Raw genomic sequence first — 25,436 nt, 5'->3', positions numbered from 1 at the left:
TCTTCGGGCAGTAGGCGGGGGACACCCTGAACCGGTTGCCAGCCAATCGCAGAGCACACAGATACGAACAACCATCCGCGCTCACACTCACACCTAGGGACAATTTAGAGTGTTCGGTCAGCCTGCCATGCATGTTTTTTGTAATGTGGGAGGAAACCGGAGTACCCAGAGAAAACCCACGTAGGCCCGGGGAGAACATGCAAACTCCACAAAGGAAGGCTTGAGCTGGAATTGAACCCGGTACCTCTGCACTGTGAGGTCGACACCTGTCCGCACCAAATGTAGTACAGTGTGTGTAAAAGGACTGTCTTGATTAGAATGTATAAACCCAGTTTATTTATTTGCATCCTTCACTTTTTTCTATACCACATATATAACATTATAATGTGTCATGAAAATGCTGTGAGGGTATTAAGGCAGCAGCACCCTTTGCAGGTGCATGCGTATCTGAGGCCCCCCCACCCACCTGCGTCAACGCTGATGACTAATGGGGCTGTTGTCAGGCGCTGGCAGGGGGATAAATAGCCGCGGCACACAATGAGATAAAGAGACGGCGTGCCACATTTGCGTTACATTAAGTCGGGCCACCTAAATGGAAAAGGTGTCGTCCTTGTTTCCTCACAGCGGAGGTCTCGTACATTCATTACGACACACTGAAGGTGGGAGGCTTGGGGTACCCCATCCCACCCCCCCCAACGCCACCCGACCAGAGAGGTGATGCGATAATAGAGAGCGACTGGGCCTCCTTTATTGAAACACAACCTGAATGGCGAAGGCTTAAGAGCAATAACAACTGTGATGGGTGATATGTCGGCTGCCTGTGAATAACAGCAGCAAAAAAGCCTTTCACAGACTACCACCACATTCTTCCCCTTGTTGGATATACTACCTGCTTGGTGGGCCCATGACACTTCTGAGCATGAAAGCCTGTGACTCTATGAAAAGGCATTGAGTCGCGGACCGTCTGCAAGTCATCATTCAATCATGGTTGTAACAAGAAGGTAATTGATTTGAAATACAAGATGATACATTCAGTCAGGTCAAAGAATGTTGAATAAGTGAATTTCTATTTGGGGAATGCGTTACTTTTTACCGGAACATCTTGTCATTCAGTCATTTGCGATTTTTTTGTAACACCTGCACATATCTGATTAATGAAGAAATATTATTTTGTATCATTTTAAAGCAGTGGTTCTTAAACTGGGTTCGGTGAGTTGGTCTCAGATGGTTCGACGGAGTCCCTGCCGTGGAGGGTAAGACACACGCGACTCAATGAGGTTAATTAGTAATGACACGCCCGATTGGCCATCACTGGCTACAGATGATCACGTGACATTGCTTGTCCAATCAGTGCTGTGGGAAATTTACTTCGCTTCGTCGTCAACCTGTGACTGTCGTGATAGTATGTCGTAAACTAAAAAAAAGTACTGTACTTACCTCTTGAAATTATATTTACTTTTTTGTTTTTAATAAATGCGTTTTTTTAATATCTTAAATTTGTAAAAAAAAACCACATATATATAAAATACACACACACACTGTATTTATTTGTCACTCACGAAGGGTTCGGTAAATGTGCATTAATTGGTTGGGTTCGGTACCTCTAATCAGGTAAAGAACCACTGTTTTAAAGGATCTTGGTCATTTCCAGCAGGCCCTGAAGAAGGACACTCGTAGCCTCACAACTTCGTCGGTATTACATTTGATAGTTTGGTCTTGACAAGGCTCTTCAATAATTTTTGATGGACACTATACACTCAGAGCAGTGGATATGGTGGTCGTGAGAAATACTATTTATAAGTTTTTGTCAAAATAACGTTTTAACAATTCATGCATACAGTTAATTGTCGACCAGTGCCTATTCTAAAAACATTGCCAACAAATCTTCATGAGACAAAACATTTATTCCTCATGTGCTGTATTCAAGTTTGACTGAAACAAACATTCTGTATGCAAGTTAGTTTTCTTAATTGTAGTCGTGATGAAGTGGGCGGATTACAGGGCAAAAGTGAGAACAAAATAACTCCTGTGCCAGAGTCCGAACATTACACGGTTACCTGGAAAGTTATATAAAATTATAGCTTGGGTAAAAATGTCTACAACATCTGTACACGCGTCGATCTTCTGCACTGAACTGTTCCCTGGGAGTACTTTGGTCACAATCGGCTCTACTCGTCACCCGTTTGGCCATATTCCTCCCTCAGCAGTTTGAGCACATTATCCGAGTACTCGTCCCTGGGGCGTCCCATCCCGCTCAGCCACACGGGCTGCAGGTCGGGGTGGGGTGGGACGAAGGAGGACGGGCAGTGGAGCTCATTTAACATCAACCAGAAAGCATCGGGGTCCACCTGGGTCAAGTGGTGGAAAACGCTGCGGAGGAAAAAAACCCCATAAAATTCAATCTGGGATGCATTCGGCAACATTTGTTTTTTCAGAAAAGTAATAATTGCTGTCAATAAAGTACTGTTGACGTGATGAGGGACCAAGACCTTTGAATGTCATGATTAGCTCAAGTATACACTTAGGTAACTTAACATTTTACTTGCCCCACTTACAACTGAATCGCTCTCCTTGCAAAAACGAATGATTCGACACTGGCAATACACTGATGTTTGGTTATACCTCAAGCAAGCCTCTTGCAGTCGGATGGGTTGTTTGCAGCTCAGGTAGGGCAGGCATGCTTCACAAACAACATCCAAGTCCGCTTCAGCTGGAAATACACAGGCCAGCAAATAAAATAGGACAAAGATCAAGATTAAAAAAAAAAACTATCAGAAAGTATTGTACATATTTGGAAAAACTTGAACCTGGAAAAAAAAATTGAAGACACGACTGCACTTTTGCTTAGTTTAGACGGCCATCAGTAGTTTTTCTTTATTTTGCTTTAATTTCATTTTGTAGTGACTTAATGCCAATCGGGATTGTTTGAATGCAAGACCATGCGGTGGAGACGCTGGCGATTGCTTTATCGTGGAGTTCATTATTTTGCAAATATGGGTGGGAAAGGTGTTTTTTGGAATTCAAACAACTTGTAAACTCGCGTCACTGACGAGATTCTGTTGGACTTTAGACGTTCCACTAACTGATCGCCGGTTAATTATATCTTGAAGCAATGGGGCAAAATGAAGTGCAGTACATGGCTGCAGAAGAGGAGGTTTTAATTCATCCATCCATCCATTTAGTACCGTTTTGCCACCTAAAGAAGAAGAATGCAACATGCAATGGGAAGATGCGCTCCATCCACGTCCATCGTGGCAAAACTGCTCGCGGGCTGAATTATTCAGCTCGATACAACACGGGTATGAACGGAATACCAGCGAGCAATTCTTCCTCGTCAATAATACGTCATGCGCTGTAAAAAAACAAAAAGTTTCTAATAATGAAATCCCTGTTGCCATCCCTCCAAGACGGCGATGAGATAAAGAGGAGGATTGTGGAGACGTTGCATTTTTTAGGGCCTTAGCAGGGCTGGCTGAGGGAGCAAGACTCACAGTGGGGTGCTTGTGCTTATCACGCTTTCATCTGCTTCCCTTTCCTTTTTCGAAGCAGTGAAAAAGGGTCGGGTTGGTGTGGAAAAACCTGACCGACCCCCTTTCACATCTCACCGGCTTCCTGCTGCACTTTCAAGTCCGCCGAGCCATTTTACCTCACCCCAACTGGACTGTCACAAGCCTGCCAAATGCCCACTTTTCTTTTCCTCCCATGTTGCCTTTCTTCAAACTCATCTCGCTTTCTTCATTCTGACAGCCAACCACCTCTCCTCCCCCCCTCCAACCTCCGCATGTCGTGCCTCCGAGAGACACTTAGCCATTCCCTTAGGTGCAAAATGGGCTCCTTTCAAGCTTCATTTCAAAACATGTCGATTTCCCCACACTCGCCGGCGTGTCAAGAAGAAAAGAAGCGGGGGCACATTTCCGAGTTCAATGGTATTATTCAGTTGCCACTTCCCCATTCCCTCTTCTTCTCTTCTATCGGCTGCTGCTTGCACTCATGACCACTTCCTTTGTGGATGCTTGGCATTCAAGCGCGAGGAGCTCACAAATACTCAGGTACCCTTCGTAGCTCTGTGGCAAATGAAGAAAAGGTGGCAGTTGAAGCCGAAGCCGAATGACCGGGGGCGGCGTTTCATCATTTTGCTCCTGTCCGCAGCTCGCTGTATGACTGAGGCTTCCTAATTGGCTTGCTGCAGGCGTCCCAAAGGCAAGCCGGAGCCAAATCGGTATTCACATGAGTGAGGCGGCATGCGGCCGCAGACTGTTTCTCTCCTCTGTCGCTCAGTCACATGCTCACCACCTCGCCGAGAAAGTCTCTCCTTGTGCTATTGGGGGTGGGGTGGTGGGGGATGGTGGGGGTGGAGGTAATCCAGTACAGTAACCCCCCAGCCCCCCTCTTTGAGCCCTGCGGCAAATAGCAAAAGACTGGGAGTAACTGAATTGATTATTAATTGAAATCATAAATATGGATGATGGCAAACTGGTTTAAATATCGTCTAAAACTCATCTCACATTACCCTTAAAAATTAATGGTGTGCAAATGATTGGATTTAGGGAGGAAAATTGCACCGGGTGTGCACATGTGGCGAAGACTGTCCGTAATTTCCACTCACAACCCAACATAAACTTGGCTCTGCCCCAACATACAAAAATCTTGGACCATTTCAACAATGCTTCCTTGACTTCAATTGCTGCTTTCCTATTAAGACAGGACTTTGGTGCCATCTTGTGGTGTTATAAAAAGAGATTGGAAATATCCATCCATTGCGGATCCTCTTTCACAAGGGTCGCGGGGGGTGCTGGAGCCTATCCCAGCCGTCTTCGGGCAGTAGGCAGGGGGACACCCTGAATCAGTTGCCAGCCAATCGCAGGGCACACAGAGACAAACAACCATCTGCGCTCACACTCACACCTAGGGACAGTTTTAGAGTGTTCAATCAACTTAATATCCATGCTTTTGGAATGTGGGAGGAAACCGGAGTACCCGGAGAAAACCCACGCATGCCCGGGGAGAACATGCAAAATCCACACAGGGAGGCCGGCGCTGGAATTGAACCTCTGCGCTGTGAAGTCGACACGCTAACCACTGGACCACCGGGATGCCAAGAATGGAAATATGTGAATGCAATGCAATTTTTTTTTTTAATACAGTATATCCCAATGCCATTTTGAATTGCGTCAACAAGGTAGCACCAACAGTGTGTCTGATTTACAATTTCTCCAACCATGATTTGGCATCTAAATGGGCTTAAGATTGCTGTTTGGTGACCTGACCAATAATGTGGCACACTGTATGAAGTGCTGACAGGATGAGTGAAAATCTTTTTGAGGCACTGACTGGGCACTTACGACAAAAACGTGACATTGATTTGAAGTTTCAACGTGGTATGTGTTGATTTGTGTAAAACAATGGGTATCAACGAAATTAAACGTAACGTAAATTATTATTTTTTAACTTTTTGAAAACAATGATTTCACCAGCATCAAATCAAATTAGACATAATTTTAAAAAAATCCTCAAGTTCTCAAACCTTAAAGCTATTTGGGTTAACATACTATTCATTTCATTCATTCATCTTCCGAGCCGCTTGATCCTCACTAGGGTCGCGGGGGGTGCTGGAGCCTATTCCAGCTGTCTTCGGGCAGTAGGCGGGGGACACCCTGAATCGGTTGCCAGCCAATCGCAGGGCACACAGAAACGAACAACCATTCGCACTCACACCTAGAGACAATTTAGAGTGTTCAATCAACCTGCCACGCATGTTTTTGGAATATGGGAAGAAACCGGAGCACCCGGAGAAAACCCACGCAGGCCCGGGGAGAACATGCAAACTCCACACAGGGAGGCCAGAGCTGGAATCGAACCCGGTACCTCTGTAGTAGAAAATATGGCTTTATTAAGTCAAAAAAGAAAAAAAAATGTCGCTGATTGACTTTGGTGCAGCTCTCATTATACTTGCACAAAATTGACCTTGAAAGACAATTGCTTGCAACTGTTCCTTTAATTAAGGGATACAAATGTGTGCTTGTTTGTTTTGTTTTTTAACACAGTCCACTGAGTATTGTGAAACATGATGATGTAATATGAAGATGACTTGGTCACATTTGCACTTTTCAGGGACAGCGGGTACTACAGTGGACAGCTGATCATGCTATCAGGTTACAGGGCGCATGAAAAGGTTCATACAAGGATGTGACAAGTGGGTTTTATCCATTTATGTAAATTCAACAGCTATCACAAACATTACAAGTGCCACGCTGGGATTTTCATGATCTGTTGCATTGATGTCAACTTCAACCCCCACCACCACACAAACACACTTTTCATTTGTATCCACCATTATGTGTTTCACCCTGTCACAGTCGTAATTGATAAATAGGTTGGTGTCGAGTTTGACCTTTCAAAATAAAGCTAATCCTTTATACATATATATACAAACATATTCAATTGTTTTTAAGGAACAGTGTTGACATGCAACGTTGGAACAAAAATCACAATTTTCCTGAATTATTTTGAATTCAATTGCATTGTTTATTCAGCTATTTTGCGCATCTGGAGACAGGCACCAATATAATAGCATCAGCTTTTATTTGTGCACTGGGTGAATTCAGATTCCTTACTGTGGATGTTCTAGAGAGAAATATTTTCCACTGTGCTGCAAGTCTGACATCTGGTGGTGTAACTACATATGTGTGTGTGTGTGTGTGTGTGTGTATAGGCACTACGTTTTTTCTTTATTTTTATATTTTTAATATAACCCTTTCTTTCATGCACCAATAATGATAACCTGTAACCCAGGCGTGTCAAACTCATTTTTGTCGCGGGCCACATTGTAATTACGGTTTGCCTCGGAGGGCTGTTATGAATTTTGGGAAACCATAAAATTGTTTAATCACTTCCACATATTACATACACAGCACACAACAAATTGATGAATAATTAGTTTTAAAATAAGAAGTCAAGAATAATGAATGCTATTGTGGAATACATATGACAATTTGAAATTTTGGTTCAGACTTTAGCAAGCATCATGGAACTTGACGGCCCTCGACTTTGACACTTGTGCTGTAACCTGATAACGTGATAAATTGTCCACTGTAGTAACCGCTGTCCCTGAAAGGGTTAATAACAATAATTATTCATATTGTTATTCTTACCCAGATACTCTCATTATTCAATTGTAGCCTTGCAATTTATGCCGCTAAAGAAACTGTGTCAAAGCTTGAAATTGTGCACTGTTCCTGAAGCACGCCCCGGGATTATGTGTAAATCTGTGTGTGGTTCTTTTCACTCACCCAGGTCCAAGCTCTGGCACAGAGAACCCAGTCCCTCAAGTACCGCCAGCTGCAGTTTGTATGCCAGCGTGTGAGTGTAGACGGGTCCTGCTTTGGCGCTAATGGGAGCCTGTTTAGTCAAAGAGGAGGTCAGCTTCGGCAAAATCTCCTTGGAGACCCTCCTCCTCAGGAAGTCGCCACAAGTGCGACCCAAAGTACACAAAACCTGGAAGAAAACACATGGCTGTTCCATTTGGTGCTGGTCCAAATGATGATTCTGTCATGAGGCTTAATGACTTGAACGAATATGAAGAATTGCGTTTGTGCAGATTTGGATTGTTTGGACTTGATGCAAAAAAACAAAAAATCTCCACAGACTGTTTTCACCTTAATGATGAATTGCAAAGGTGAAATGTGAAGGTTATTTGCAGATGTGAAACACACGCTGCATAATCACACACAGCGAGCGTGATGACTTCTTTACGTACCCTAAAGGCTCTGAGCACGGCGAGCGGGTCGTCGGCAGTCAGTCTCTTCATGAGAGCGGGCCAGCAGCGATGGGCCATGGGTAGCAATTCGTTTTCCCTCTCACTTAGCACGCTAATGCACAGCTCCAGTACATCCAGCATCTGAGGGGAAAACGCAAGGTGAAGCTGTACATCTCAAAAATGTCGCCTGTTTGGCTTTATGTCAAGTTGTCACATGTGATTTGGTGGCGTGGGAACTGACGGGCTTGACGCCTGGAAAAATATTCCTCAGATTCAGGGTGAATATTCTGTAAGTGGCTACTTGCTCGAGACATGCTTACAATGCAGAGTTCAAACTTATCGGTTTCGCAATTGAACGCGGAAATAAAGCAGCGGCAAGAGAGTTCAACGTTAGCGAGTCAATGTTATAGCTTACGTGAACTGTGACGCTACTTTATTAGGTTTTACTGACATCTGATGCTTGCTATATAACAGTGTGTAGTGTAGTGAGTGTTCTGTTGGCATTTCCTTGAGCGCAGCTCCATCTCGTGGATGCATTGTAGATTGCGTCTAATAAAGCGGTATGTCCAATATGTGGAAAAAAAATTACAAAATAGGTCATTCATTGATGGTGCGCCTCACAATCCAGTGCGCCTTTCAGTGTGGAAAATGCGTTATATGTTTACGAGCGGTAATCAAAAGTCAAAGGAAAAAATATATACGGTATGTACAATCCACAGTACCTTGAGTCGGAGGCAGAGATTTGAGTCGGACAGCAGATGAATGCAGCGCTCCATAACATCTTTGGTAATGCTGAGGTGGGCGGGCAGTTCGGCTTTCACATCACAGTCATCAGAATCCTCGTCCTCTTCAAAATCCGTTGGCGGGGGAATCTCTGGAAAGGCAATCAGTCATATGTCACTTCGTAAGTGCTTTCACGCGAGAATTTAGTGCATCAGAGGTCTAACATTTCTGTCGAGGGATGAGTTTACTATGAATTTATTTACTTACTGCGGCACGCCATTTTTAAATTAGGAGCAACTTTTCGCTTGGTAAAAAGTTCTGCTTATACACTGGCACTGATACAACTTCGGAAGATAAGAAAATCCTCCATACCCCCATTGGTAACTTGCACACATAACAGTGAGCCAGGAAAAACTTGCCTACTTAGGTCTGCTTTGCACTTTTGCGCGAAAGGGGTCCAAACACATTCGAAACATTGGCGCTAGTTTTGTAGCTGCAGATTCATACCCAGGTCTTGAGGGTCATCTTCCTCTATTCCGATGCCTTCTGCCAGCTCTTTCTGTTTACGGTAGTCCAGCAGGAACTGGCGGATGTTGAAGACTTCTTGGCCAGCGGGGGCTCGCTTGGACCGTGCAGACTCTTTGGTTTTGCTAGAAGTCAAAGGAAACCACCTCGCTGGAGGAAAAGCACACAGGAATTTAAATTAGATGAGGTAGCGTGCTGAAAACAGCTTTGTCTTTCTTTGGATGACAAAATGTTTCATTCCATATGTCATTTTAAGTATGGTATTTAAAATTCATGACATATATTCATATAGTGCCCCTTTTAATTTCATGACACACTCACCAATTTACAGATCATTTTTTTGATGCAAAGATGGCTAAAAGGTTGTGAAAGATATTTTTATCATTTTTATCCATTACTCTGGTGTAACGACAAGATGACCCTTTTGTTAACAGTAGGGTGACATCACATGTGAGAGCTCACCGAGCGCCTTCATGAGTGCGAGCAGAACCGAGGAGAAGACAGAGGCTGTGTGATCGTAACTGAGGTCGAGAGCTGTGAGCACGTCCTGGATGATGTCTCGCACGAGAGGCAGCAAAGTGCCGTCGGAGTGAGTGAACATCACAGTCAGCACACGTGGAGCCTGGACAACAGGACAAAGTAACGGAAAAAAAAAATAGTACGGTATTGCTGTGAATATAAGATGGCCCTGATTATAAGACGACACCCCCTCTTTTTCAAGACTCAAGTTTGAAAAAAAAGACTTATTGAACACCAAATAAATTTTTATACAGAAAATCATGACAGTACATCTGAAACAAATGATTATAACAATATATTTCAGAGAAAAGGCATGTGATTTTGCCTCATTCAAATCTAAATAACTCATAACTTCTCCTCAGCTGCCGGTTAACCTGGGCGATCTTCGACCCACTTTTCTCCAGATTGTCGCTATGTATCTCCATTTTCTGTTATCTCTTCTATTATTTTCTTCTCGTTTCTTTCTTTTTGCCATTTTTTATTTTTTTTCTTCGTGCTAACACTATTTTTATTTTTATTCTTCGTGATTTTTGGCCTGAGTCAAGTTTAACATGCGCTTCAATGACATCTGGCGCCATCTAACGTCGTGAATGTGTATAATGTCTAGACCTCGAACATCAGACGACACCCACATTTTCAGTCTTATTTCAATGCAAAAAACATTGTCTTATATTTGGGCCAATACGGTATTTTCCGTACGATAAGGTGCACCTTCAATAAATGGCCTATCTTCAAACTGTTTTCATATCTAGGGTGCACTGCATTACAAGACGCATACAAAAGCTACAATGGTAGTTGACATTGCGATCTGCATCCACTAGATGGAGCTACGCTAAAGGGAATACAATACAATGCAGCTTTATTTAAATAGAGCTTTCAAAACAGCTGCAGTTGTAAAAAAGCACTTTATAGAAATTTTTTATTAATTCGTCCAAGAAATCAGAATATTGATCCATATAGAAGGCGCAGTGTTGGCTTTTGAGAAAATTGAATGCTTTTAGGTGGGCCTTGTAGTGTTCTATTGCTCTAAAGACCTTCAGTCCAGACTGTTCACAATAACGCCAAAAACGACGACCAGTTCTGTGTTACTAGCGGTGGTCGTAAGGGAGAAAAAAAACTTGAAGGGCAAAAATACGTTCCGACTTACCTGCGGATGCTGGCTGAGCCTCTGCAAGTTAAGTGAGATGTCATTGAGCAGATAGTCCGAGTTCTCATTAATCAGGTCCTTTAGGGACAAGTAGCCACAGGCCTTGCTGATGTCCCACATGGAGTCCAGAGCTGCTTGACGGATCAAAAGTGTTTCCTCGCCCGCTTTCTCAAGCACGGGGTACAGTGATGTCATTAGCAGGGGACGGAAGTCGTGTCCAAGGGCCTGGGCGAAGCAGGCCACACCCTCCAGCTGGATGCACAGCTGCCAGATGTTACTATTGAGCTGGCGGACGGTTGAGGTGGGCGAGGGGGCACAGGCGGAAGAGATGACTTGGAGAGGGTTGGCACGACTGTTGGATATGGGAAGGAGGATGGGCGGCTTCAGCAGCTACGGATGGAAAATGGGCAATCGTGATGCATGACTGTGGTTTGGTTTTTTAAATTTATTTTATTTATTTATTGGCCGGCACCTGCAACACAACTCCATGAATTTGAGATTCCTCAGGCAAAGCAATACACATGCACCAAGAGGGGTACGCTTACCTTTCTGTATGGGTAAAAAAAAAAAAAAACAACAACAAAAAAGAAAATAATATGTCTGTATGGAAAGGCGTCTGCCTCCTTACCTGTTGGTCCTGTCCACTTTGGTCAGTTTCCTTATTGACTGTGATCAAATGCCAGTTGTTCAGACTGACGTATTCCTCCATGACCACCATCACAACTGCCTTTAGGTCTTCCGGGGAGCGAGGAAGTCCCCCGCCTTCACCCTCTGTGATGCCGGCAGCTCCTCGGATGATTTCATTGAGAACCATGGCGGCCTGCTTCCTGTACGCCGAGGACTGGCGGTACAGATCCAAGAAGAAGTCCGTCAGCAGAAAAATGTTGCCATAGTAACCTACAAGTCCAACACAGGAAAATGACACCATGGGTTTGCATGTCGACTGACGGGTGGCGGCGACAGAATAACCCTCATACCTAATAACTGACAGATCTCCGTCAGCACAGAAAAGATTTTCTCATCTGTAAAGAACAGAAAATGCTTCCTCCGGATGTGAGCCGAGTGCTGGGAACCTGAGCTTGGTTCTATTGGGGCATTGTGACCTCGTTCTTCGACAATACGGACATCGGTGACGTCCAACTCCAGTACCTGTGGAAACAGCAATTTATTTGTACAGCTCGGTAGGAATCTTGCGTTTCTGTATACGAGTACAATCGCCTGTACCGTTTTCACATTGGCGACGGTGTTTGTGCGATGACAGCAGGGAAAATCTGGGTATTGAAGACACTTTAGAATTGGACTACATTTTAATGGAGTCATTACTTGAGCGCATTTTCTCACATTTCCTACAATACAAATACAGCTCCTAATGCTGTAGGAACAATTTGGAACAGTGGTTTTCTATTTTTGAAAAAAAAAAAAATACTGTTATCATTGGGAGGCTTGTTTCAAAAGAAAAAAAGTCAAATAATTACAGCTGATGACTTGAAAACTATGCCGAGTGCCATCTACACATACCATTTATAAATATTTATCATTCGTCATCTGAAAAAACATGATCGTTTGCATAATCATTTAGAACGCGGTGTAATTTGGAGACAGGTTCCACCCACGTTATATCCTTTCATCCGGTATGAAATATCCGGCAGTTACCTGCATCAGAGCTTTGGAAATCCTCTCAAGATGCACCGCTGAGTTCAGCACCACAGAGACCAGTGGTCCGAGGAGCTTTAAATAACCCAGAAAGACATTCAGGACAAACAACTTCTTCTGGTCATCGGAGGTGCGCATCAGTCTGGGCAGTGAAGTGGCCAAAGAGTGGAGATTCTCTGACAGGACGTCAGTGAAGGTTTGAGAGCCGTTTTTACAACTGAGATCCTTGGCGTTGACACACATCTGATTTTTCTGGGAAGCCTTTCTGAGTGCAACTTCACACCTAAAAAAGGAGAGAGGCTGCCAGGAATAAGCAAATACAATTTGCTGAGCCCGCCCCGCTCCCCCATTTCCAATCAAAACAAACCTCTCTCTGACTCGGGGCTCTTCATCATTAATGGCTCCGACCAGCGACTCCAGAAGCAGCCCAACACACTCGCCCAAAGCTTGACTGCACCTGTCCAGCAGGTACTCTGCCAGCTCCACTACCTCTAGTCGAACTCTCCAGTGCTGATGTGCCACCGTGCTCGAGATGATCTTCTTCAGGAGCAAGCAGAGCTTTCCTGACGTGGTTTTCACCCAGTCCGGTGTGCGATGAACCATCAGCTGGCCAATCCTCCCCAGGTCCACGGAGGGAGACTTAACTGGCTCACTGGACTGAAGCTGAGCATCTTCCAGGACGAGACCGACAGTCCTGGACCAAACCTCAAATGACAAATAGCGTGAAATGAGACGTGTTTTGTTAAAATACACCATCAATCGTTAAACTTCAGTCCAGAAAAAAAATGGCTAAAAAAGTTGCCTTTGTAGACTTGACGATTAGTATTAAGAAGAACAAGAACTTATGGTACCTTTACAGCCCTAACTGTGACTCCATGACCTTGTCTGACGTCTCCTGTAATGATTCGGGTCACGGTCATTGTAACTCCGGGTAAGAATGAAGCCAGGGCATTGCCTACAGCTTCCCGCTCCTGTGAGGAGGGTACTACATGATCCGCATTGCAGTCACACTGCAGAGTCAACACCTGAAGGACTTTCAAGGATGCTATTTGAACATCTCTGGATTTCTCCTTTTCAGCCAAAGCCAGAAGTAGTGAAACGGCAGTTCCCAGCTCAGGCAGCATTGTGGTTTCGAAAAATTTGAATACAATATCTTCAAATGCAGCATGAAACAAGGCATTCAGGCATCTCAGCACTATTAATTTCAGCTCTTCTGATGTATCTGCAGGTTTCCCAGGATTGTCTGGTGAACAAAGGCAGAGGCAGAGCTCTGAGAAGAGTTCATGGAGGGTCTGCCAGCTCTGAACGCAGGTATTATCGAGGATGTGACTCATAGCTTCAACCACAGCTTGCACCACTTTTTCCTTCTTGGATCCGGGCACTTTGAGCACAAAGCGGAGAGGGAAGAGGACATACTCTTGGAGCTGCTGCAGGGTAGCAGAGTTGACCTCCTTTAACTGTGCACTCAATGTCTCAACATGGTTGAAAGTCGGCACACGGGTCAGCCTGACACAAGCTGGACGCAGGTAGGCAAAAGCGATCTTTGGATCGCTTATAAGGGCCGTGTTTGGCGGCATCGCAGCTGCGGCCCGTTCTCTGTGAAGCAGGAAGAAAAACGAGAGGACTCGTTACAAATATAGAATAACTTCAATATTTCACGAATTCATTCTAATCCAAACTGCTTGTCCTCACCAGGGTCACCTCCAAAATTATTATACAGTCCGTCTGACAATCTCACGAATAACAGTTGGTGTCACTTAAAACGGTAGTTGATAACTGTGAACGAGCAATATGTGTACTGAGAAGAGCATGAGACTTTAAAAACTGCATTCGCATTAAAAACGCAGAGTCCAATGTTCATAAACGTTATACAGTACAATATACTGTACTACAGTATATGCTTAAGTAGGAACCACGTTGTTGACGTCCAGTATCGGAGAAATCAAATCGAGATATGTAGCAACTTTCTATCGAGATGCTGTGTTAGCGTCATAAAAAAAAGAAAAAGACTGAAAACATACCTTCAATTTGATTAATTCAGAAAACCCGCATTACGGCGCAAAATGCATAAAATGTTTCACAAGAAAAGCGAACTGGCAACCAGCTGACATAAAACCAATGTTAGATGACGTTCTTTTCTTGCGACGATGACTCATTTTATGTGAGACGAATATGAAGTATAGCTCAGATGGTTAAGAGGATCTACTTCTGATTATCTTAAAAAATAAAGGGACATCAATTTCAATCTAAAATCATAATGTCGTTCAAAAATCCAATAAAAATGACAAGTAATTAATGTAAAAAATTTAAGTAGAGTAAATATTACTGTGCAAAAGAAAATTATTTAACAATCTTATCTCAGCCATTAATATTTTTACTTTGAAAAGTATAGAACGGAAGTACTATTTAGGAAATATATTTTGATACAGCCGGTAACTTCTCTACTGTCTTGGTCTTGTGAAAAGCATTTCAGTTGTACGGCACATCTTTTGGGTTGTCTTCGCCCTTCCAGTCGCGACATTGGTTTCAAATAATTAGCCAGATAACGAAGGTAATGCCAGTCAGATGATGACCAATTCTAAGAGCTAGCTTGAAGGTGGCTAATATTTTAGCCACACTAAGTCCTATGTCATTTACTGCTGCGCTTATCGAATTTGCTAAAATCCTGTCGTAGCTGACTTCGAAATAGAAAGATTCAGTGTGCAAAAAATATGAATGCAACTGAATGAAATGAGTTCGCTCCGCATGGGAATTGCAATGACCATGTAAATACTGTACAGTCGAGTCGGACAGATTGCGCTATTTCACCACTCTACTAGTGTACATCATTCTCCCCAATGCTTGGATATTGTCAAGTAACTTATTATTATTATTATTATTATACTGTATGTATTATCCAGGGGTGCGCGTCTCTCCAATAAAATATTATTCGAAACGTATCGCAATACATGGGGTGCCAATCCGATTCAAGGACGGTTTATTACTGATACCCTTGTGAAGATAAGCAAGTGGTTTGTAAAATGGAAGGATGGCTGGAACTTGCCGACATGTGGTTGTAACTCGTTGCATTTCTCTTGCACACTTTCCCCAAAGGCTGGATGCCTTTCTTTCCTGTTCGGCCCAGCCTGGAGTGACACTATGGATGAGGAAACCCTGGAGGGCGCCATCTCTACATATGAAGCTCAGCTGCAGCAAGTGGATGCCACTCTGGCTGCTGGCCTGGACCCCTCCCAGCAGAGTGACCTGCTCAAACTGAAAGAGGACCTGTGTCAACTGATAGAACTCACCAAGGCCAGCCTGCTGTCTTTCAGAAAGAGTCTGCTTCTGGCTTCCCTGGAGGACACTAGTGGAGTGCCGGGCAATGCGCAAAAGCCTCCGGCTGACACAAATGGCGTTTTGGAATCTGAGTTTGCTGCTTTCTACAATGAAGTTGGGGAGTTTTCGGGGAATAGCTCTGATTTGAAGGAACAAGAACAGGACACTGATGATTTTGTAGAAGATGAATGTGAAGAAGAGGACGGGGATGAGGTAGACACACTGAGTGGTACCAAAGTAAGAGCACCTTACAGGACGTCGTGGGGGACTCTGGAGTACCACAATGCCATGGTGGTCGGGGCAGAGGAACCAGATGGAGAGGAGGCACAAGTTCGAGTTTTGTACATTTATCCCACGCAGAAGTCCATGAAACCATGTCCATTTTATCTCGAGGACAAATGTCGCTTCCAGGATAACTGCAGGTGCCTTTTTTTTTTACCTCGACTTTCATCATTGTGTATTTATGCATTTGCAATCAGAATTTCCGGTGAGCCTAAGAAGGTCCGAAAAGGTGTTGACCTACAATTTTCCCGCTTGTTGTGCTACCACTATCTGATTTTAATAATTTCTTAATTTCTCTGTGAGTAATCCTGAAGTCTCTCTCTCTCTCTCTCCCTCTCTCTCTCCCTCTCTCTCTCTATCTCACTGTGTGTGTGTGTGTGTGTGTATCTATTTACTTATTTATTGAGTTGTTTATTATATATTTCTAATTCAGTTCAATCATTTTGTGCTTGCAAATACTGTCCAGCAGGTGGAAGCAAAACCATGTTGTTATCAACATCAAATCAGCTTGATAACTATATTTAACGGTGATGATGGTTATTATTATTATTGTAAAAATTGAATTGGCCAAGTGGGAACATTCTTTTACATTGGTTTACTATGAAATCAAAAATTCCCAATGCTTAATATCACAGCTGTAGAATCCCTGCCTTGTTTCTTTATTCACGGTCCGCAAAGGTTTTCCCATGGTGAAGTGGTATACGTGTCAGAGCTCAGAGACTTCCAGGACTTTGACCTCAGTAACCTTGAGGAAGGCTCGTCCTGCTTGACTCGACATGAGGATGGCATCTGGTACCCGGCCAGAATCACAGGTACTGGGCTCGTTTAAGAGTTTACAAGTTAAGCTTAAAGCCTCACAAGCCAATGACATCAAGAGCTGTGTAAAAAAAAAAAGGTCCCTTGGCTAAAAATGATCGAGCTCGGTTTTGATTGACACTACATCAGGGGTCCAAATTAACAAGTATGCACAGTAAATCGACTGGATGTATTCATAGTGAGTACTTAAAAAAAGGTCGAGATATTGGACTTCTCTGTGACATTTCTGGATGAACTTAAATGCACCTTAACCCTTTCATGCACCAATAATCATATCCTGTAACCGGATAACGTGATATGTTGTCCCTGAAAGGGTTAACGTCAAAAGATGAATTTGAGTTGACCTTTAAACACTGGCAAAAATTTTCAGCAGATACAGAATCACCTTGCATGCTTGTTGTTTCCCTCGTGTAGACATCGACAACGGTTTCTACACGGTGAAGTTTGACTCACTGCTGCTCAAAGATGCTGTCGTTGAAGCCGACTGCATCATTCCACCGCTGAGAGAAGAAGACCCACTCTCCTCTGACTCGGACCAGGACGATGCCGAATATGATGCAGCGTATGCGAAAGGTCATTTTCAATCAGATTTTACACAAGACCTTTGTCTTGGCGGTGCACAGTTTTGTCAAAGTGCATTGTTCCTATTTTTCAGACATTTCTGGTGTGGGTTTTTGTGTTTGATTGAAATCTCTTTCCCAACAGTTTTGGGCTCCGGCGGTGAATCGACTGCAAACAACGCTTCCGTTTTTGGAGGTTGGGAGGCTCACACAAGAGGCATCGGATCCAAGCTAATGCTCAAGATGGGCTATGAATATGGCAAAGGTGGGTGAAAATCGACTTGATACACTACGATTTTGAATAATTTTGATGTACCCGTGCTACTCGGCGTTTGCTTGGAGGAAGAATGGAAAAGGAATGTTTATCTAGCCACAGGAAAAGACATTTTCACATGTCACACTCGGAAGAAGCTGAATTCAATCCCGAAGTTTTTGTTTCAGGCTATCAATTTCGCACATAAATCAATCAATCTCACTAAATGAAGAACACAAATTCCTGCGAGAGACCGAAGCATTTGCAATGAGATTTCTGCTTCAGGGTTCGCCCTCCTGTTCATTGTGTTAACTGACATGTCATGGTCTAAAGCTAACGACGCTAAGCCATCAATGTACATGCTAACACAAGTCTGAGTGTTATACCATCAAGTCTTGAGGGGTGGGGGGTGGGGGGGGGGGACAGATAATTTTAGTAACAAAACAAAATGGAACGGTCCACTAAAATTTCTCAAGCAAGCGATCCAAGGTTATCATGGAAACACCATAACCATATTCTCCTTTATTGCAAGCTAATGTTATTTATTGAAGGCTAAATTTTCCACGGCTCTTAAGCCACAGCTCAAAATGTGAACGTTCTACAAGTGGAGCGACGTAAGCGGATTCTCGTTCACAGCAATAAAACTTCAGTGTCGCCATATGTCACGTGGTTAGGTTCTTTTTACGCTCGATTTACAAAAAAAAGAGTGTTAAAAATCTGACCTTGACACTACATGTTACGTTGGACTTAGTGTTACTTACAACAATGTCTGTATAGTGAGTACATTTTTAATGAAGCCAGTTTGACCTTGGAACACATTATTTATATTTTCCATGGGAATTATTCTTATTATATTTTTAATTCAAACAAATCGGTGGTCAACTAGATTCCCAGCACAGAAGATATATGACCTTCGAGGTCCCACTGCAACATCCAAATATTCCTCGTTTGTTTCAGTTTTTAGCCAAATTGGACCGTAGGGGGACAAATAGTTTCAGCGAGTTAAGGTAATACAATTGATAATTGATCAATGTCACAAGCCTGTAACCATTTATCTCAAAAAACCACCAGCTGTTGTTGCTATTAAGTAAAGGTCAAAGTTGCGACATAAGGCATCAGCCAATTTTTCATTCATCATTCATTCATCTTCCGAGCCGCTTGATCCTGACTAGGGTCGCGGGGGGTGCTGGAGCCTATCCCACCTGTCTTCGGGCAGTAGGCGGGGGACACCCTGAATCGGTTGCCAGCCAATCGCAGGGCACACAGAAACCAACAACCATTCGCACTCACACTTAGGGACAATTTAGAGTGTTCAATCAGCCTGCCACGCATGTTTTTGGAATGTGGGAGGAAACCGGAGCACCCGGAGAAAACCCACGCAGGCCCGAGGAGAACATGCAAACTCCACACAGGGAGGCCGGAGCTGGAATCGAACCCGGTACCTGTGCACTGTGATGCCGACGTGCTAACCACTGGACTACCGGGCTGCCCGCATCAGCCAATTTTTATTTTATTTTATTCCCCCATCTAATGTAAGGTAACATGACCAAGACAAAGTCAAGGAGGTTGTGTATCCGATTAGAGCCAGAAATGTGAATTACAACCCGTTCTTTGTCCAGGATGTTTCCACCCTGATGTTCGTAGGCGGTGTTGAGCCATCAATTTGAAATTGAAAACAGAACATGACAGGGTCGGCGGTTTCGAGATGAGATGCGGATATTGGTTATTTCTCTGTTTCCAGTGCCATTGATATGCGTTCCCACATCGGTGCGGTTGCAACATATCAATCACAAAGAAGCCACGCCTAAAACAGTGCCCCGCTTTATCATCCACCTCAATCTAAATTGGAACATGATTTATCTTTTGAGCGTCTCGACGTATTGAAGCAGACATGAATACAAATCGAAACCATAAACCGAACTTTCACCGCAAGTCCGTCTCGCTTGTTTTCGCAGGTTTGGGGAAAACGCAGGAAGGTCGAGTGGAGCCCGTCATGGCGGTGCTCGTACCCAAAGGGAAATCACTGGACCACTGTGCCGAGTTAACTCTGAGACGCGCTCAGAGCAAACCAAACGATGGCGTGAAAACAGGCCGACCAAAGCGTCGGCGGAAGCCGCGGGAGGCCAACGGTGAGCGCAGAACTGTCTTTGACTTTCTTAACTGCAAGCTCGGCGCCAAGGAGCGTGCCGCTTCCGAGGAGGGGGCGGCAACGGCCGCTGGGTCGTCCTCATTTAACGGGGTGGAGGCCTACAAGGGTGGAAAGAACACCAAGAGGAGTCTGAATGTGAAGCTGTTCCAGATTGCCGAGAAGGTGTCACAGACTGAGAGGGAGATCCAGAACCTGACACAGTCGCTCAGCAGGCAAACGGGCAGGTCAGTATTGCTGGGTTTGGAAATTGCGATACTTTCTGGGAATTTTCCTCCATGTTTTACGAATAAACATTTCAGGGCAAAGTTGGATTTGGAAATTTTCAAATGTGGTACAAATTTGCGTTCCACATCCAAAGATGTAATCCAAGAGGGGCCTTGACTTAAGAGTGCCCTGACGTACGAGTTGTTGCTGACTCAGGTTTTTTTTGGGGGGGTGGGGGGGGGGGTTGCAAGGAAATATGTGACTTACAAGCAAGCTTCAGGAAATCCACAGCTAGATGGCGGCATCATGATTGATAATGATGATGCAAAGGTTTGACCATCAGTATCAATTATGAAAATATCACCGGATTTTCCGCACTATAAGGCGCTTCGGAGTATAAGGCGCACCTTTTTTAAAACAGTTTTCATAAAAATGTTGCACATAGAATGGAAGCTACAATCATGGCTGCAGTTGCGTTATGCATCCACTAGGTGGATCTATGTTAAAGGAAATACAATACAATACAGCTTTATTTCGATAGAGCTTTTACAACCACTACAGCTATAACAAAGCATTTTACAGAACATTTAAAATACTACATCCAAGAAATCAGAAGATTGATCCATATAGAAGGTGCATCGGATTAGAGGGCGCACCGTCGGCTTTTGAGAAAATTGAATGCTTTTAGGTGCGCCTTATTGTACGGAAAACATCTTACATTGGCATCATCTGGTGGCATCTTGGTGCCAAGGATGTTTGTTGAAGTGATCTTCATTTGGTTAGCTTTGCCTACTACAATATAAGTGCATGGCTCATCTTGTGGCACCTATAAGCAAACGCAAACCTTTTTGTGTTGACATTAATTACTTAGTTCTGATGCCAGACGAATGGAATTGTCTTAAACATGAAAAGCTTTAATAAGCTACGGAACACACTCCAACCGGGCCTCGGTTGGCTCAAGACGTGATTAACTGATGACTGATTATGATTGTTGTCAAGTCAATTCAATAGTATTTATAGAGCACTTTCAAACAGCCATCGCTGCATACAAAGTGCTGTACATGGAGCAAATCGGTGATGCTACTCATCCCTAATCTCAATGCAATGCATCCCATTTGTTATTTTGAAGTGATGATTCATTGGAATTCAGGGCTGTGGTAAAAGTGAAAATGAGATGCAGGGATTCAAGGTGAGACTTGGCGCTTGCGGCCAACTCATTGGGGAAAGTGCAGCCCGGAAAACCAGCATGTCTCTCTCCCCACCTCCTAATCTGTTTGTTGTCTCTGTCCTGGGAAAAAACAAAAAAGGGACGCGTCCAGAGTGAAGCAGCTGGAACAGAAGCTGTCGGACGCTCGTCGGCTGCTGGCCCAGCAGAAGGCCCAGGAGCTGTGCATCCAGAGAGAACAAAACAAAGCGAACACACACAAGAAGATGACCGAGTTCTAAGCTCTCTTCAACTTTTTTTAGGAGTTGTATCGTAAACCAAACAGAACAGCAAAATGAGAGCTCGTTTGCTTTCTGTCACTATTTGCTGGATTTTGGTGTGTACAGAAAGTATCAGATGCTCATTTTTGTTTGTCGTGTGTTTTTAATTTCTTCACTAAAATCATGATTTGGAGAATGTTCCTTGCAAAAGCAGTTCCCCTCCTTCTAGATTGTCAGAATTTGAATGGAATTATTTTGAATGCTTCTAGCATCGTGGCTTCCAGTTTCAATTTTACAGTACAGGTGCAACACAAGATATTTATGACTAATTCCTTCCTGTAGCTATAACTCACAAATACAAAAAGTAATGCGTGTGTAGAAGGATTTAGAATTTGCCCACATCGCTTTACAGCATTCTCATTGCGGGTAGAAAAAGAAAGCTAAAAAAACTAATTTGTTCAATTTTAGCTAGCAAATGGTCAGTCTATACCAGTGGTCACCAACATGGTGCCCGCGGGCACCAGGTAGCCCGTGAAGACCACTTGAGTAGCCCGCCAGTGCCTGGACATTGTGATTTGCTAGTAGAAATTATGATTTAAAAATGCAAACATTGGCAGTACTGTGAGACATTTCGAAACACGATCAAAGTCTGACAATTTAAATCATCAAGTATTAAAAATAACACATCCTCATATTATTGAAGGTATTTTGGACAAATATGTTATTTCAGACTTGTATCAATTTGGTAGCCCTTCACACAATCGGTACACATGAAGTTGCTCTCACCCTCAAAAATGTTGGTGACACCTGGTCTATACTGATTAAAAAAAGGCATAATCCCTATATTTTAAACTACCGGTAATTAAATTTGTGTGTGTCGAGGTTTTCAGTGCCACTATATTTTTACTGTGCACTATCCGGACAATTATTGGGTATTATATTTTTTAAAAGGTCATTTCATGTCCGCTTTACTCGGTTATTGGAGGATGAAAATGAAATGTAACCACTCTACTGTTAAAGAAAGAAAAAAAAAACACTTTTGTCACTGAGATAACATTAAATGGACAAAATGAATCATAGAATAAAATAAAAGAAAGTAACTAATGAAAAGCAGGCTAAATTTGTTGCGCTCCAGCAGATATTGTATTTAAAAAAAATGACCTGGAGAAAAATGATCATTTGAAAGGTGCCTTCTCTATAGTGCACATTTCAGTTCCATGCCACAATCTTTCAATACAATCCGGGGCTCTTCAGGAATGTCTGATTTGACTTGCCACACTGAAAAAAATGCAGTGTTGAATTTTACTCCCATTTTATTCGGTCAAGTAGTTACACAAAATCAAATCATCTGGTTCCAGATACCCTCTAAAGAAGTACTGTCTACTTTAGTAATTATTAAGTGGAACCACTTCATTTCAACAAAAACTCTTTTTTCAGTGCAAGAAGTCTCCAACTGGAGACTCTAAAGAAGTACTGTCTACTTTAGTAATTATTAAGTGCAGCCACTTCATTTCAACAAAAACTCTTTTTTTCAGTGCAAGAAGTCTCCAGTTTGTCTACTGTCCAAGTACTTCAGTCATCATTGTGGCTTTTTCTACTTTTAATAGAAGGCTACCAACAACGTTGTCTGTGTTGTCGGCTCAATTCTTCCATTTGTTATATACCGGGTTGCCATCTTGGGCCGTAGCGGGGATTCTCACGGGCTGCTAGCGAGTAATTAACAGAGGAAAATTGATAGAGTTTATGATGACCAACCAAAACCGTGCTTTCACTTATTTCAAAAAACACCTGCCCCCACTGCAACCGAGGAAAGGTCAAGATCAACGACATGAGGCGCCATCCAATTAGTTTCTCGATCTGGCTCCACATGGACAGATGGGATTATAATGCCTTTATGATCTCAGCAAATACCTGTGGACAGAAACTAAAACCCAAACGCAAGTATGGTGTTTTTCTAGTCTGCAATTTCAGCAGAACTAAGTTGAGGTTTTCGAAAAAAAACTTACTGTATGTGCTGTTCTTTTTTTTTTTTTCATCTACCTTACAAAGGCTCACAAAGACTCTACCCAAGCAACACTTGGGGTCTGGAGAATCTTTGCCAGACCATAGAAGGTGGCACAAATGCAGTGTGGTTCCATATAATGATATCCCAAGGGAGCTGGACTCTGGGCACCATGCTTTAAGTCATTTTGGAGCCTGATCTCTCTGAAGCTTTCCCCTTCCAAGCCAGATTGGACCATTTTTTTGTGTGTGAGTGTGAGTCGACATGCTCTGCACACCATCTGCAGACATGCGCCTCGCATATGGATTGGGAGCGGCCTATTAGGAAAGCCTTGGCCGCCAATCAGCACTGATTGGGTCCTGGATTATGTGATTAAGGAGGTGTGATGGACCCATTGATTCGGAGGCCACCTTGACAGATGTTTTACTCTGGGAATTCACCAGAAGCTGTTTAGCCAAAGGGTCTTGAGCGAAAGGGTTAGGCTATGAATGTTTGTGACAGATCGAGCTGTCTACTTGTGCTGTGGAGCAGCAGAGGTGAAAAGGGTGGGGGGGGGGGGGGGGGGTGACACTCTACAGATGTAAATGTACGGATGCTTGCATAACATAACACCAAAAAGCTCTGGTAAAAGTACTGATTCACCTCCTATTAGTCAAAGTCAACTAAATATAAACTGAAATGTATTACAAGTACAGAATATTTTTTTTTTGTCAATTAAACGAGTACGAGTAGCACCAAAAATGCTTGGAGCATTTCTAATTTATTCATTGAGCTAATTTGCTACACCTATTAATCACAAATGCTGTTTAATATTATTTCAGTCTATCGTTAGGCATACCACAAATTACGTGCCCGAATCAATTAGACTCTGTCTGCGCCAAAATCAATGAAGAACTTTGCGGCGCAGCGAGCATCTCCCCTTGTTAACTGCTGCGTTTCCATATTTTTGCAGAATTGCCCTTGTCTCCCATCTGTATTTTCACCATAAAAAAAATCAATAGCTTCTCTGCTGAGCCAGTGGAAACACAATACAATAGTTTGGTAGTTGAGGACAGAGGGAAGGTCACCGTGGCGGGCGATCAAGTGAAAACGCCACATGCCGTTAAATAGAATCTGTTTCAATGGAGGGAAGTGGGGGGTGGGGGTGTGGTGGTCACATTGTTGGTTGAGCAGCATGCTGATGTGTGAGCTGCCAATAAAATAAAGATAAAGTCTTGGGAGCGTGAAAGAGTTCCAAAATTTTCCAAAAGAGTTTTCTTCCGGACCAAAAAAAAAAATTACCACTGAAGTATTACAAATAAAACCAGCAGGGATATATATATATCTATATATATATATATTGCGCGTCGTCCCGCACGCGGTCTGTCCTTCCGTCTGTCCCTTTTCAAAACGTACCTACTTCACCGCTGCGCCACTGCGCCGCTCAGGCAGTGGCTCACTACGATCGCGCGGGCATCTTAGCGAAAAAATGTTGTCTACCCACAAGCAATGCAATGAAATTGTTAGTTATTTAGTAGAGCTAAACATCTCTTTATTTTCGCGATAAGCAATGAAGATGAACAAAAAGTTAAACCAAGCAACAACACTTTTGTGGGCCGATGGCCCACCTTACCAGCCTTCCGCAGGAACTAGCTGATGAGCCGCCCGGAGGGCGGCGAACCAGCTAGTATATACCTAAAAACATTACATTTTTCTCAAAAGCTGCCAATGCGCCTTATAATCCGATGCGCCTTATATATGGGTAAATATTTTGATTTCTTGGTCGTCCTATTTTAAATATTCTGCAAAGCACATTGTTACAGCTGCAGCGGTTGTGAAAGTACGATATAAATAAAGTATGTATTCCCTTGTATTCCCTTTAGCGTAGCTCCATCTAGTGGATGCATAATGCAGCCTCAGCCACTATTGTAGCTTCTATTCTATGCACCTTATAATGCAGTGCTCCCGATATATGAAACGTTTTAAAAGAGGCCATTCTTTGAAGGTGCGCCTTCTACTCTCAAGCGCGTTATATTGCGGCAAATACGATATATATACAGTATATATGTAGTCAAGCCTGTGTGTGTGTGTGTGATTCCTGCCCCTGCTTGTGCTCACCTGCAACTGA

The 25,436-nt window shown here is 43.3% G+C and overlaps 2 protein-coding genes across 2 annotated transcripts; one reads left to right on the top strand and one right to left on the bottom strand.

The window, feature by feature from the left end:
- Positions 1 to 1,889: 1,889 nt before the first annotated feature.
- On the bottom strand, positions 1,890 to 14,495 carry tti1 (TELO2 interacting protein 1). Its single transcript, XM_052059725.1, has 14 exons — positions 14,345 to 14,495; positions 13,175 to 13,919; positions 12,691 to 13,028; positions 12,324 to 12,606; positions 11,648 to 11,819; positions 11,299 to 11,567; positions 10,671 to 11,060; positions 9,467 to 9,626; positions 8,987 to 9,154; positions 8,479 to 8,630; positions 7,757 to 7,897; positions 7,290 to 7,494; positions 2,623 to 2,710; positions 1,890 to 2,370 (listed from the first exon to the last, which is right to left on the bottom strand). The coding sequence occupies exons 2-14, from the start codon at positions 13,898 to 13,900 to the stop codon at positions 2,169 to 2,171; spliced, it is 3,294 nt and encodes a 1,097-aa protein (XP_051915685.1). The 5' UTR covers positions 13,901 to 13,919; positions 14,345 to 14,495; the 3' UTR covers positions 1,890 to 2,168.
- Positions 14,496 to 14,733: 238 nt separating this feature from the next.
- On the top strand, positions 14,734 to 21,527 carry zgpat (zinc finger, CCCH-type with G patch domain). The gene is made up of 7 exons (XM_052059797.1): positions 14,734 to 14,874; positions 15,417 to 16,060; positions 16,599 to 16,732; positions 17,151 to 17,309; positions 17,442 to 17,561; positions 19,505 to 19,922; positions 21,210 to 21,527. Exons 2-7 carry the CDS (start codon positions 15,462 to 15,464, stop codon positions 21,346 to 21,348), a joined length of 1,569 nt encoding a protein of 522 aa, XP_051915757.1. The 5' UTR covers positions 14,734 to 14,874; positions 15,417 to 15,461; the 3' UTR covers positions 21,349 to 21,527.
- Positions 21,528 to 25,436: the final 3,909 nt, after the last annotated feature.

This window comes from Hippocampus zosterae, chromosome 2, assembly GCF_025434085.1.
Source record: "Hippocampus zosterae strain Florida chromosome 2, ASM2543408v3, whole genome shotgun sequence".
NCBI classification, from domain to species: domain Eukaryota; kingdom Metazoa; phylum Chordata; class Actinopteri; order Syngnathiformes; family Syngnathidae; genus Hippocampus; species Hippocampus zosterae.
This window is presented reverse-complemented; position numbering and strand designations above follow the sequence as displayed.